The 15,349-nt window shown below is 38.9% G+C and overlaps 1 protein-coding gene across 2 annotated transcripts in view; it reads right to left on the bottom strand.

The window, feature by feature from the left end:
- Positions 1 to 14,960, bottom strand: part of trim33l (tripartite motif containing 33, like) — a 46,429-nt gene extending 31,469 nt beyond the window's left edge. Inside the window, exons 1-4 of one of the 2 annotated variants that reach the window (XM_041793139.1) lie at positions 14,769 to 14,960; positions 5,727 to 5,789; positions 5,305 to 5,440; positions 3,999 to 4,125 (exon numbers count right to left, since the gene is read on the bottom strand). In XM_041793139.1, the coding sequence (XP_041649073.1) occupies positions 3,999 to 4,125; positions 5,305 to 5,440; positions 5,727 to 5,768 (305 nt within the window). In that variant the 5' untranslated portion in view covers positions 5,769 to 5,789; positions 14,769 to 14,960. Of the gene's footprint in view, positions 1 to 2,057; positions 2,251 to 3,998; positions 4,129 to 5,304; positions 5,441 to 5,726; positions 5,790 to 14,768 lie in introns of those variants that run through there. The other variant, XM_041793140.1, reaches the window with a different exon arrangement.
- Between the last annotated feature and the right edge of the window lie 389 nt (positions 14,961 to 15,349).

Genomic DNA, 15,349 nt, shown 5'->3' with positions numbered 1-15,349 from the left:
TCCATTAATATGCTAAGGTATATTAACAGTAAAATGCTGTAATATGTTATATGCAGTGTTCACCCAGGACAAGAGGGGCTTTCCAGACTGATCAGCATGGTGGGAATTAGGAATGGGCGGTATTATGTTAATACTGTATACCAGTGTATTAAAAAATAGCCACGGTATTGCTTCAATTACCGTGATGAAGACGGGGCCATGTGATGAGTGCAGGTTTTAAAACGAATGCCTTGATAACACGTGTCCCTCTCCACCAGCAGCACCACTGCCAGCGTATGAAGATGCTTTAACATCATAAATGAAATCCTGCTTATGATCAGGGCTGAACAACTTGGGAAAATAATCTAAGTGCGATTTTTTTCCCCTCAATACTGCGACTACGATTTGATACGCAATTAAGGTCTCAAGTTCCTCATTTTATGTGTTTTCTATTATACAAAAGCAAAAAATAACTCTAAGTTATTACCAACACAGTATCAGATCAAACAAGGGCTGACCATGGGGCGCAGGTGGCCTAGTGGTTTAAGGCGCTCCCCGTGTACGTGGGCGGCCCGGGTTTGAATCCAGCCCGAGGCCCTTTACCACATGTCTCTCCCCCGCTCTTGACCCTGTTTCCGACTCTATCCACTGTTCCCCTCTTTCTAATAAAGGCACAAAAATGCCCAACAATAAGTCTTAAAAAAAAAAAAAAAAAAAAAACAACGGCTGACCAATCCGGAAAAAAAGATAGGATTGTGATGATTATGACTCGTATTGCAAATTGGATATGATTTTTGTCTTAAAGGGAGTAATTTTTTATGTCACTCATAAGAAAAAAAGTACAAAAATAAAGAAAGTAGGCTTTTTTGTAGGCTAAATGGCACTTAAATAATTGCATGGTATGTAATGCATAATATCTCTGCTGCAAAAAAAAGTTTTAAACTGTTTTTTGACATAAATTTCAGGTTAAGGAAATACTGCCCCTTCTGTGAATTGAAAATTGCAACAGGCCATACTGCAATTTAATCTCATTTTCCATTAATTTCCCAGCCCTACTTATGATTTCTTCTCAGTTTGGCCAATGATGAAGTCATCAGAGCTATGCTGGAGTATTTAAACTCGCTGTGCTCCTCTAAAGTTCAAGTGTTAAAGTGCACTGCTGGCTGTAATGTGATCCACGGTGTGGTGAGTTTAAAACACTCTCTAATTCTTCTTTCTGTGTGTAGATCAGTGATGAGAAATGTTCACGTTTAGTCTTTTAATAACCACAGGTGCTGCGTGCTGCAGCAGCAAAGTCAGCCATAATCATCCCATCAACAGATTTTAACAACGTCTCAACTTCTCTTAGCCCCCTTTTTTGGGAAATTTAGATGAAGTTTATCGATGTTTCTAAGTTATTTAAAGCTCTAACATGGTTCGTAACATTTTATAAGCAACCTAAAAAGTAAACCTGTGGCCCGACGGAGCTCACCAGGCCGCACAACATGGATATAAATAATTACAGCCAATCTTTAGGCTGTTTGTTTAGAAGCACTCAGGACAATGATTCACATGCCTAGATACTGTTTAATAGTACAAATGTGGATTATTATTCAAGTTTATCTTCCTACAATAGGGTAAAGAGATCAGCTGAGTTATTACAGAGAGAGAGAGACGAGGGAAACTCTGCTTACCTGTAAGGTGTGAAAATAAAGGCTACAACTTTAAGTCACATCCAGCTAGGAATGAGCGGTAACTACTATTACACATGAAGAAGAAGAAGTTCCTACCAACTGGGAATCATTACGACAAGTTCATGACAGTATTTTTACTTTCCACTGTATTCCTGTTAATGGTAAACCATACATTTGCCCACATTTATTAAAATATCAATATTTTTATATGAGAATGGACTCTAGAACATAAATCTCTGATATCAGAGAGATCAATATTTCAGTATCAATTGGCACATCACTAATCGATAGTAGTTGTGCTCATATGTTTACCCTGGCACACGTTCATGAAAACATGAATGAGGCAAAAGGGATTCAAACTAAACTATGAGGCATTAAAAGAGAAAACTCCTGAAAAAAGCTTACCAACTAGGAGAATAGTGAGAGGGTCCCTGGTTCTAAATGCTGAGTACGGCCCCCCTTTAGCATCAGTGACAGCCTGTAGTCGTTTGTGGAGGTTGTGGATTAGGCCCCAGGTTTTATCAGATGGGAACACTGCCCGTTCTTCTTGGCAGGAAGTTTCAAGGTCCTGTAAATTCCTGGACCGTCTTGCGTAGGGCTGGGCAATTAATCACAAATTAGATTAAATCGCAATATAGCATGCTGCAATTTTCAAATCGCAGACAGTGCAACATTTCTTTAACCTGAAAAGTGTCAAAATACCAGTTTGATACAACCTTTGTTTCTTTTTGTTTGCTTTATACCACTGTTACTCAACCCTGCTCAACCAAAGAGCCAAATAGTTGAAAAATACCTTTGCAAGACCCACAATCTAAGAGGTAAAAACTGGCAAAAATGGGTTAGGTAGCAGGTTAAAGGTGGCAAAAATGGTCAAAAAGCAACAAATATGGGTGAAAAGGGGAGAAAATTGGGAGGAACAATGGGAGAAGGGTCAGAAAGGAGCAAAAATGGGTAAGAAGTGACAAAAATGAGTTGCTGTTGGCATAAAATGGTACAAAAGTGGCAAAACTGTGGAAAAAAAGGAGTGGATGTGAATAAAATGGGCAAAAAGCAGTCAAGATTGGCTAATATGGGAAAAAAATAGGGAAAAAAATGGTATTTAATAGCAACAAGTAGCTTAAATGGGTGAAAATGCAGAGAAAAAGGGTGGAAAGGGGCAAAAATGGGATAGAAGTTGCAAAAAATGGGTACAAAGTTGCAAAAAAAGTGTCAAATGGGCAAAAAAGTAGGGAAAAACTGGTATTAAATGGCAAAAGACAGCCTTAACACGCAAAAATGGGGTAAAAATGGCAAAAAATGGGGGGGAAAAGTGGTTTTCAATGGCAAAAGGTAGCTAAATGGTTGATAAGTGGAAAAAAGGTGAAAAAATGCAAAAAGTTTCCCTTTTTTAAGGTTTTCTGGGGGAATAATATTTAAAATGAAGACATAAAAGAGCCACATGAGGCTCCAGAGCCACGCACTATCACTGCTTTATACATTATTCAAACTTTTAAGTATCTTTTTTATTTTATTTCATTTTATACAAAAATATTACTTTTCTTGCTCATGCATTTATTTTTCTTCATCAAAATAAGAATAATATGAGAAATGATCATCCCCTTCAATAAAGCAACTGATATCAAATTTGCTATGTGAGCCAAAATCACAGAAAGATATTTTTTCTAAATTGAGCTCTAGTTTAACTGATCTAATATTGTACTTGTTATAATGTAGAATGATTTCTTGCTGATGTTTGTTAAACAACAGAAAAACTGAGGAACCTAAATAATCGCACTTCAACTTGCAATACTGCAGGAAAAATTGCAATTAGATTATTTTTGCAAATCGTTCAGCCCTCGTCTTGCATGAACCGCACATTTGAGATCTCACCTTCCCTTTTTTCAGGTCGGCCTGTCCTGTGATCAGGATCGCTGTCATGTAGAAAAGTCTGAGTGGGATCCTCTGATGAAATGTTCTGACCAAACTCCCTGTGCTGCCCTACCACAGTGAGGTTTCTAACAGTGTTTGCAGGATAGTAAAGCAGTGACAGGGAGTGCTGAGTGGTCATCAAAACGACTCTCTGACTGAATCTTGGTTATATAAAAACATTCATTGATTTCCAGTGTCGCTGACAGTATTAAACACAGTATGCTCCTCGTGAAATCCATGATACTTTTAACATCCACAAATTCTAACCAGAATGAAGGGATTATCCACATGAATTTCACAGACAGACACTTTGTTAACCGATTAAAAGATAAGAAAGTAGAGGTCCTGATCAGTGTCACCACCCCTGAAGATATCATCTAATCATCTACTGTTCCTAAAGACACTCAAACAGACAGGTGGATTGTACAGCCAACATACCTGTGGTTCATGTGAGTGACGAGCTGACAGTCCCGGCAGGTGAGCTGCTGACAGGTGAAGCAGAAGATTTTGAGCGGCTCGGAGGGGTGGACTTTACAGAACTTGGTGGGCAACAATGGGACCACTGCTGCTGACAGAGAAAAAAGAGTCAGGCGTTTTGTTACTGAGAGGGGGGGCTTCTCAACCACTGTTCCAGACTTTCAGTACTAAAGTTTAACACAGAAACAGATGGAGAGATCAGGAACCTTCTGGCAAACAGCTACAAAGAACTGACACATGGTCATGTCAGTCCAAACCATCATTATCGGTAATTATGGTTATATCCTTCATCAAACTGAAAAAGATCAGGATTTAGTAAAAATAAGGGGCAAAATATCTATCATCAACTCTTCTCCCTCTGAAAGATGATGTGATCGTCTACATGACTGTAAATATAGACCTATATTGACTGCAAATATAGACCTATATTGACTGCAAATATAGACCTATATTGACTGTAAATATAGACCTATATTGACTGCAAATATAGACCTATATTGACTGTAAATATAGACCTATATTGACTGTAAATATAGACCTATATTGACTGCAAATATAGACCTATATTGACTGTAAATATAGACCTATATTGACTGTAAATATAGACCTATATTGACTGTAAATATAGACCTATATTGACTGTAAATATAGACCTATATTGACTGTAAATATAGACCTATATTGACTGCAAATATAGACCTATATTGACTGTAAATATAGACCTATATTGACTGTAAATATAGACCTATATTGACTGTAAATATAGACCTATATTGACTGTAAATATAAACCTATATTGACTGTAAATATAGACCTATATTGACTGTAAATATAGACCTATATTGACTGTAAATATAGACCTATATTGACTGTAAATATAGACCTATATTGACTGTAAATATAGACCTATATTGACTGTAAATATAGACCTATATTGACTGATGATGGATTTAACTGAACTCTGGGGGATGTTCAGAGACTTGGAAATGTTTGTCTTCATCCCCTGACATTAACCCTTTTCTCTGAGTGTTCTTTTGTCTTCATGGTTTAATGGTAGCCATGAATACCCGTGAACCAGAGACTGGGCCACGCACACTCAGGTGTCTATATACTACAATCACTAAGACACATTTGGAAGCACAGACTAAAGATACGTGACTCGGTATCTGGATGGTGAAAACCCATCACTGATGCAAACTAAGAGGCCATTGGGGCCCTGCCTGTGGCATTTAGACTCATCATAATCTTCAGTCTCAGTGGTCTGTACCTGTAGGCGGCTTGTTGAGGATCTGGTGAGACCTGGTGAGTGTGACTCTGCGATGAGCCAACAAACAGGCGTCACACAGAGCTTCATTACAGTCCACACACCAGCAGGAGGAGGAGGGGCTCTCACAGCTGCAGCACTGAGGAGGAGGAGGAGGAGGAAGACGGGAGGAGAGAGGGAGGAGTGGAAGGAGATAAAAGGAGGAAACAGGAGGGGTTGTTATGAGGTAGAACGCTACTTCAACTACAGGAGAGGAGGTGTTTATGAGCTGAGAGAAAAAAACACATTTAAAAATAGAGCTAGTCTTAATCTAAGTCTAATAAAGAATTTCTGTCTTTATTAACGGCGGTCAGGGAGGATGCCACATGCACCACACTCGCCGTGAAGGCTGGGTGCAGGGCACCCATCAGTTGCACAAGCTTTACCTGCATACTGAAAGTGTTCCTGGGACTCGACGACGTCTCCATGTTGACAGCAGTCTTGGCATCCTGGGACAGAGGGACAGAGAGGGGCATATCCATAAAAACAGACAAAAATCAGAACACGTCAAAGGAATCTGTCAGTCAGGACCACTTTAAGTGATCAATGCCTTACTTCCACATCTCTTAAAAAAACACGGACTTAAGAGCAGCAAAGAGAACAAGAACAGAGAAGTCGAGGAAATAAACATGGCGGACACGAAGACAGGCTAAAGCAGATGAAGTGTGGCTTTAAAAAAGATGTAAACTGTTGATTTAGCACAAGTTTTCAGTTTCTTTATTTGTCCAGAGATGCAGAGAGTAGCTTTATATTCAACTGATTTTATCTGTGAAGGAAAATGAGCAGCAGTTTTTATGAAAAGAGGCAGGACAAGTACCTTTCAACAGCATCGCATCATCTTCATCACCTCTACTGCACGCCACGTTATAATAACAGTGAGAGGAAGTGCACCTAGCCACAACCGTCCGTGCTAAACAGCCTGATGTCCGTACTTAAACATGGTTATACATGGATACGACTGATTTAAGGCAGATTTTTAGCCTCATAGAATTTTTGTAATTGAGTGATTTGAATTACTCAGAGAATCATTTCAGCCCTAATCGATAAAACCAAAGAGAACCAGACTGATGTGAGGAAAAACCAGGTCTGCAGTCACATTTTCCACACAAAGTTAACGTGCATGGGACACAGATAGGCCATTCAGACCCACAGGGCTCCATGCCGGTTCCGGTTTCTTAACCTAATTTTGAACGGGCCACGAAAAAATGGTTCTGAACCTGAACAGCTGGTTCTCAGCCGGAACCAGAAATAGAATTAGTTCATTTAAGGGGCCCAGCTTCTGTTCTCATTTGTCTAGTTCTACTTCTCTTAAAAAAGCAAAAGTGGTTCAAGGCGCTCCCCATGTATGCGGGCGGCCTGGGTTCGAATCCGGCCTGAGGCCCCCCCACCGCATGCCTCTCCCCCACTCTCGACCCTGTTTCCGACTCTATCCACTGTCCTCCTCTATTTAATAAAGGCACAAAATGCCCAAAAATAAATCTTAAAAAAAAAAACAAAAAAAAAACAGCAAAAGTAATGTTTTAATTGTGAGCTATATAGTCCACTATAGTCCACTATAGTCCACTATAGTCCACTATAGTCCACTATAGTCCACTATAGTCCACTATAGTCCACTATAGTCCACTATAGTCCACTATAGTCCACTATAGTCCACTATAGTCCACTATATAGTCCACTATAGTCCACTATAGTCCACTATAGTCCACTATAGTCCACTATAGTCCACTATAGTCCACTATAGTCCACTATAGTCCACTATAGTCCACTATAGTCCACTGTATAGTCCACTATAGTCCACTATAGTCCACTATAGTCCACTATAGTCCACTATAGTCCACTATAGTCCACTATAGTCCACTATAGTCCACTATAGTCCACTATAGTCCACTATAGTCCACTATAGTCCACTATAGTCCACTATAGTCCACTATAGTCCACTATATAGTCCACTATAGTCCACTATATAGTCCACTATAGTCCACTATAGTCCATATATGGTCACTATATTCTAGGGATGCACAATATTGGATTTTTGTCGATATCTGATATGCTGATATTTTGAAACAAATTTTGCCCGATACTGAAACCGATATTTAATTCCATTCTGTTTCACTGTTAAAAACACCATTTCTATCATGGACAACAATTTTTCTAAATATTGGTAGTCTATTTTTGTACAAACAGACAAAACATTTGATTTTTATCAGAACTGAAGGATATATTGTTGATTTTTTTTTTTTCAAACACAGTTATACACTAATGACAAACTTACAGTGATGTCTTTGGGTTACATGTGTGTTACATGCTTACATGTATTTTTAACAGTGCAGCCAAAGTCATCTGCATTTCTGAGGGCAATAAGCAGCAGCAAAAGAGAAACAGCTTCTACATTTAGATTGATTCTCCTTATTACTCAGCCAGTTTGCAGGATGGCTCCCTGAGATACTCCTGACAAAGGGCTTTAAACAACAACAACAACAACAACAGCAACAACAACAACAACAACAACAACAACAACAACAACACAGATTCTCAAATGCAAAACATGTATCTATGGTTCAGAGCTTAATTACGATTCTAAATTTCTAAAACTCAAGATGAACAGAATAAAACTTCAACTACAGCAGTTCTCCTGATTCTGCTTTAAACAGCACAAACTAACTAAGCAGCCAAGCTGAATGGGCATTTCACTGTAAACAGCTCTAGTGACACAAACATCTCCAATGCTGGACACACCTTAGTGCACGAGAGACTGCACACAGAAGTCCGTCACTGCTTTTGCCATGCTTCGCGCATGTCACGTAGGACGACATGCACGTTCTTTATCTATTTTCAACGTCCCAAACATGTTATCAAAAGAGGCTGCAACTGCAGCTGCTGAGTCAGCACTCCTGTGAGTGTAGGACAGACTTTTTACAATACATGTTAAACAGCAGATATCTCCATAAACAGCAGATATCTCCATGTTAAACAGCAGATATCTCCATGTTAACAGCAGATATCTCCATGTTTACAGCAGATATCTCCATAAACAGCAGATATCTCCATAAACAGCAGATATCTCCATGTTAACAGCAGATATCTCCATGTTAACAGCAGATATCTCCATAAACAGCAGATATCTCCATGTTAACAGCAGATATCTCCATGTTTACAGCAGATATCTCCATAAACAGCAGATATCTCCATAAACAGCAGATATCTCCATGTTTACAGCAGATATCTCCATAAACAGCAGATATCTCCATAAACAGCAGATATCTCCATGTTAACAGCAGATATCTCCATAAACAGCAGATATCTCCATGTTTACAGCAGATATCTCCATGTTTACAGCAGATATCTCCATAAACAGCAGATATCTCCATAAACAGCAGATATCTCCATGTTAACAGCAGATATCTCCATGTTAAACAGCAGATATCTCCATGTTAACAGCAGATATCTCCATGTTTACAGCAGATATCTCCATAAACAGCAGATATCTCCATAAACAGCAGATATCTCCATGTTAACAGCAGGTATCTCCATAAACAGCAGATATCTCCATGTTTACAGCAGATATCTCCATAAACAGCAGATATCTCCATAAACAGCAGATATCTCCATGTTTACAGCAGATATCTCCATAAACAGCAGATATCTCCATAAACAGCAGATATCTCCATGTTAACAGCAGATATCTCCATAAACAGCAGATATCTCCATAAACAGCAGATATCTCCATGTTAACAGCAGATATCTCCATAAACAGCAGATATCTCCATAAACAGCAGATATCTCCATGTTAACAGCAGATATCTCCATAAACAGCAGATATCTCCATAAACAGCAGATATCTCCATGTTAACAGCAGATATCTCCATAAACAGCAGATATCTCCATAAACAGCAGATATCTCCATGTTAACAGCAGATATCTCCATAAACAGCAGATATCTCCATGTTAACAGCAGATATCTCCATGTTAACAGCAGATATCTCCATAAACAGCAGATATCTCCATGTTAACAGCAGATATCTCCATGTTAACAGCAGATATCTCCATAAACAGCAGATATCTCCATGTTAACAGCAGATATCTCCATGTTAACAGCAGATATCTCCATGTTAACAGCAGATATCTCCATAAACAGCAGATATCTCCATAAACAGCAGATATCTCCATGTTAACAGCAGATATCTCCATGTTAACAGCAGATATCTCCATGTTAACAGCAGATATCTCCATGTTAACAGCAGATATCTCCATAAACAGCAGATATCTCCATAAACAGCAGATATCTCCATGTTAACAGCAGATATCTCCATGTTAACAGCAGATATCTCCATGTTAACAGCAGATATCTCCATGTTAACAGCAGATATCTCCATGTTAACAGCAGATATCTCCATGTTAACAGCAGATATCTCCATAAACAGCAGATATCTCCATGTTAACAGCAGATATCTCCATGTTAACAGCAGATATCTCCATGTTAACAGCAGATATCTCCATGTTAACAGCAGATATCTCCATGTTAACAGCAGATATCTCCATGTTAAACAGCAGATATCTCCATGTTAACAGCAGATATCTCCATGTTAACAGCAGATATCTCCATGTTAACAGCAGATATCTCCATAAACAGCAGATATCTCCATAAACAGCAGATATCTCCATGTTAACAGCAGATATCTCCATGTTAACAGCAGATATCTCCATGTTAACAGCAGATATCTCCATAAACAGCAGATATCTCCATAAACAGCAGATATCTCCATGTTAACAGCAGATATCTCCATGTTAACAGCAGATATCTCCATGTTAACAGCAGATATCTCCATAAACAGCAGATATCTCCATAAACAGCAGATATCTCCATGTTAACAGCAGATATCTCCATAAACAGCAGATATCTCCATGTTAACAGCAGATATCTCCATGTTAACAGCAGATATCTCCATGTTAACAGCAGATATCTCCATGTTAACAGCAGATATCTCCATGTTAACAGCAGATACCTCCATGTTAACAGCAGATATCTCCATGTTAACAGCAGATATCTCCATGTTAACAGCAGATATCTCCATAAACAGCAGATATCTCCATAAACAGCAGATATCTCCATGTTAACAGCAGATATCTCCATGTTAACAGCAGATATCTCCATAAACAGCAGATATCTCCATAAACAGCAGATATCTCCATGTTAACAGCAGATATCTCCATGTTAACAGCAGATATCTCCATAAACAGCAGATATCTCCATGTTAACAGCAGATATCTCCATGTTAACAGCAGATATCTCCATAAACAGCAGATATCTCCATAAACAGCAGATATCTCCATAAACAGCAGATATCTCCATGTTAACAGCAGATATCTCCATAAACAGCAGATATCTCCATAAACAGCAGATATCTCCATAAACAGCAGATATCTCCATGTTAACAGCAGATATCTCCATGTTAACAGCAGATATCTCCATGTTAACAGCAGATATCTCCATAAACAGCAGATATCTCCATGTTAACAGCAGATATCTCCATAAACAGCAGATATCTCCATGTTAACAGCAGATATCTCCATAAACAGCAGATATCTCCATGTTAACAGCAGATATCTCCATGTTAACAGCAGATATCTCCATAAACAGCAGATATCTCCATAAACAGCAGATATCTCCATGTTAACAGCAGATATCTCCATGTTAACAGCAGATATCTCCATGTTAACAGCAGATATCTCCATGTTAACAGCAGATATCTCCATAAACAGCAGATATCTCCATGTTAACAGCAGATATCTCCATAAACAGCAGATATCTCCATAAACAGCAGATATCTCCATGTTAACAGCAGATATCTCCATGTTAACAGCAGATATCTCCATAAACAGCAGATATCTCCATGTTAACAGCAGATATCTCCATGTTAACAGCAGATATCTCCATAAACAGCAGATATCTCCATGTTAACAGCAGATATCTCCATAAACAGCAGATATCTCCATGTTAACAGCAGATATCTCCATGTTAACAGCAGATATCTCCATAAACAGCAGATATCTCCATAAACAGCAGATATCTCCATAAACAGCAGATATCTCCATAAACAGCAGATATCTCCATAAACAGCAGATATCTCCATAAACAGCAGATATCTCCATAAACAGCAGATATCTCCATGTTAACAGCAGATATCTCCATGTTAACAGCAGATATCTCCATAAACAGCAGATATCTCCATAAACAGCAGATATCTCCATGTTAACAGCAGATATCTCCATGTTAACAGCAGATATCTCCATAAACAGCAGATATCTCCATGTTAACAGCAGATATCTCCATGTTAACAGCAGATATCTCCATGTTAACAGCAGATATCTCCATGTTAACAGCAGATATCTCCATGTTAACAGCAGATATCTCCATAAACAGCAGATATCTCCATAAACAGCAGATATCTCCATGTTAACAGCAGATATCTCCATAAACAGCAGATATCTCCATGTTAACAGCAGATATCTCCATGTTAACAGCAGATATCTCCATGTTAACAGCAGATATCTCCATAAACAGCAGATATCTCCATAAACAGCAGATATCTCCATAAACAGCAGATATCTCCATGTTAAACAGCAGATATCTCCATGTTAACAGCAGATATCTCCATGTTTACAGCAGATATCTCCATGTTAACAGCAGATATCTCCATGTTAACAGCAGATATCTCCATGTTAACAGCAGATATCTCCATGTTAACAGCAGATATCTCCATGTTAACAGCAGATATCTCCATGTTAACAGCAGATATCTCCATAAACAGCAGATATCTCCATAAACAGCAGATATCTCCATAAACAGCAGATATCTCCATAAACAGCAGATATCTCCATAAACAGCAGATATCTCCATAAACAGCAGATATCTCCATGTTAACAGCAGATATCTCCATGTTAACAGCAGATATCTCCATAAACAGCAGATATCTCCATAAACAGCAGATATCTCCATAAACAGCAGATATCTCCATGTTAACAGCAGATATCTCCATGTTAAACAGCAGATATCTCCATGTTTACAGCAGATATCTCCATAAACAGCAGATATCTCCATGTTAACAGCAGATATCTCCATGTTAACAGCAGATATCTCCATGTTAACAGCAGATATCTCCATAAACAGCAGATATCTCCATAAACAGCAGATATCTCCATAAACAGCAGATATCTCCATGTTAACAGCAGATATCTCCATAAACAGCAGATATCTCCATAAACAGCAGATATCTCCATAAACAGCAGGTATCTCCATAAACAGCAGATATCTCCATAAACAGCAGATATCTCCATAAACAGCAGATATCTCCATGTTAACAGCAGATATCTCCATGTTAACAGCAGATATCTCCATGTTAACAGCAGATATCTCCATAAACAGCAGATATCTCCATGTTAACAGCAGATATCTCCATGTTAACAGCAGATATCTCCATGTTAACAGCAGATATCTCCATGTTAACAGCAGATATCTCCATGTTAACAGCAGATATCTCCATGTTAACAGCAGATATCTCCATGTTAACAGCAGATATCTCCATAAACAGCAGATATCTCCATAAACAGCAGATATCTCCATGTTAACAGCAGATATCTCCATGTTAACAGCAGATATCTCCATGTTAACAGCAGATATCTCCATAAACAGCAGATATCTCCATGTTAACAGCAGATATCTCCATGTTAACAGCAGATATCTCCATGTTAACAGCAGATATCTCCATGTTAACAGCAGATATCTCCATAAACAGCAGATATCTCCATGTTAACAGCAGATATCTCCATGTTAACAGCAGATATCTCCATAAACAGCAGATATCTCCATAAACAGCAGATATCTCCATAAACAGCAGATATCTCCATGTTAACAGCAGATATCTCCATGTTAACAGCAGATATCTCCATAAACAGCAGATATCTCCATAAACAGCAGATATCTCCATAAACAGCAGATATCTCCATGTTAACAGCAGATATCTCCATGTTAACAGCAGATATCTCCATGTTAACAGCAGATATCTCCATGTTAACAGCAGATATCTCCATGTTAACAGCAGATATCTCCATGTTAACAGCAGATATCTCCATGTTAACAGCAGATATCTCCATAAACAGCAGATATCTCCATAAACAGCAGATATCTCCATGTTAACAGCAGATATCTCCATAAACAGCAGATATCTCCATGTTAACAGCAGATATCTCCATGTTAACAGCAGATATCTCCATAAACAGCAGATATCTCCATAAACAGCAGATATCTCCATGTTAACAGCAGATATCTCCATGTTAACAGCAGATATCTCCATGTTAACAGCAGATATCTCCATGTTAACAGCAGATATCTCCATGTTAACAGCAGATACCTCCATGTTAACAGCAGATATCTCCATGTTAACAGCAGATATCTCCATGTTAACAGCAGATATCTCCATAAACAGCAGATATCTCCATAAACAGCAGATATCTCCATGTTAACAGCAGATATCTCCATGTTAACAGCAGATATCTCCATAAACAGCAGATATCTCCATAAACAGCAGATATCTCCATGTTAACAGCAGATATCTCCATGTTAACAGCAGATATCTCCATAAACAGCAGATATCTCCATGTTAACAGCAGATATCTCCATGTTAACAGCAGATATCTCCATAAACAGCAGATATCTCCATAAACAGCAGATATCTCCATAAACAGCAGATATCTCCATAAACAGCAGATATCTCCATGTTAACAGCAGATATCTCCATAAACAGCAGATATCTCCATAAACAGCAGATATCTCCATAAACAGCAGATATCTCCATGTTAACAGCAGATATCTCCATAAACAGCAGATATCTCCATAAACAGCAGATATCTCCATAAACAGCAGATATCTCCATAAACAGCAGATATCTCCATGTTAACAGCAGATATCTCCATGTTAACAGCAGATATCTCCATGTTAACAGCAGATATCTCCATAAACAGCAGATATCTCCATGTTAACAGCAGATATCTCCATGTTAACAGCAGATATCTCCATGTTAACAGCAGATATCTCCATGTTAACAGCAGATATCTCCATAAACAGCAGATATCTCCATAAACAGCAGATATCTCCATAAACAGCAGATATCTCCATGTTAACAGCAGATATCTCCATGTTAACAGCAGATATCTCCATGTTAACAGCAGATATCTCCATAAACAGCAGATATCTCCATGTTAACAGCAGATATCTCCATAAACAGCAGATATCTCCATAAACAGCAGATATCTCCATGTTAACAGCAGCAGGTAAAGCTGAAGGTACCTGACTCTGACCAGCTTTCATGTTTCCATCACACAGAACTTTGCCACAGGTGCTAATGCTAAGCTAGCTCCGTCCGTCCACCTACCGTTATGTTCTCACTCAGACGTTAACAGGAGGAGCAGAGGGGGCGCCATTACTGTCCGCGGTTTCCGTTGTTGTTACTAAAAGGTTTTTTGGGTGTAGATGGAGTCTGGTGTGTGGTTTAGTCCTCGGAGCTTCAGGTTAAACAGTCTGCACTGTTAGAGCTTCTTCCCTTTCTTCTCTCAGCAGTAACTACTTCTTCTTCTTCTTCTTCTTCTTCTTCTTCTTTGAAGTTTTATGGCGGTTAGCAAACCCGCCGAGCGCGTGAGCGCCACCTGCTGGACTGGAGTATGGCTCTGGATTAGGCTAGATCAGTCCTATTCAGTTAGCGGCCCAGAACCAACCCCCAAGTGGACCATCCCAGAGAGGGCAACCTGTTTTGCAAGTTTTCATAAATTCCCACAGTATTTCAGACCATGAATGCCACAGCAACACAACGCACCTCATTGTTTTGAAGAGTAGCCAGGAATGCTGACAGAAGGAGCCATGATATCTACAGACGAGATCTAGAGCTATCTATGGATGGAGCCCCAAGACACCGAGGATAAAACAAGTCCTTTTTAATGATGCATAAAGATGTCCATG

The sequence above is a fragment of the Cheilinus undulatus genome, linkage group 8 (assembly GCF_018320785.1).
Source record: "Cheilinus undulatus linkage group 8, ASM1832078v1, whole genome shotgun sequence".
NCBI classification, from domain to species: domain Eukaryota; kingdom Metazoa; phylum Chordata; class Actinopteri; order Labriformes; family Labridae; genus Cheilinus; species Cheilinus undulatus.
Note: the sequence above shows the minus strand (reverse complement) of the source record. Positions and strands in the feature narration are given on the sequence as shown.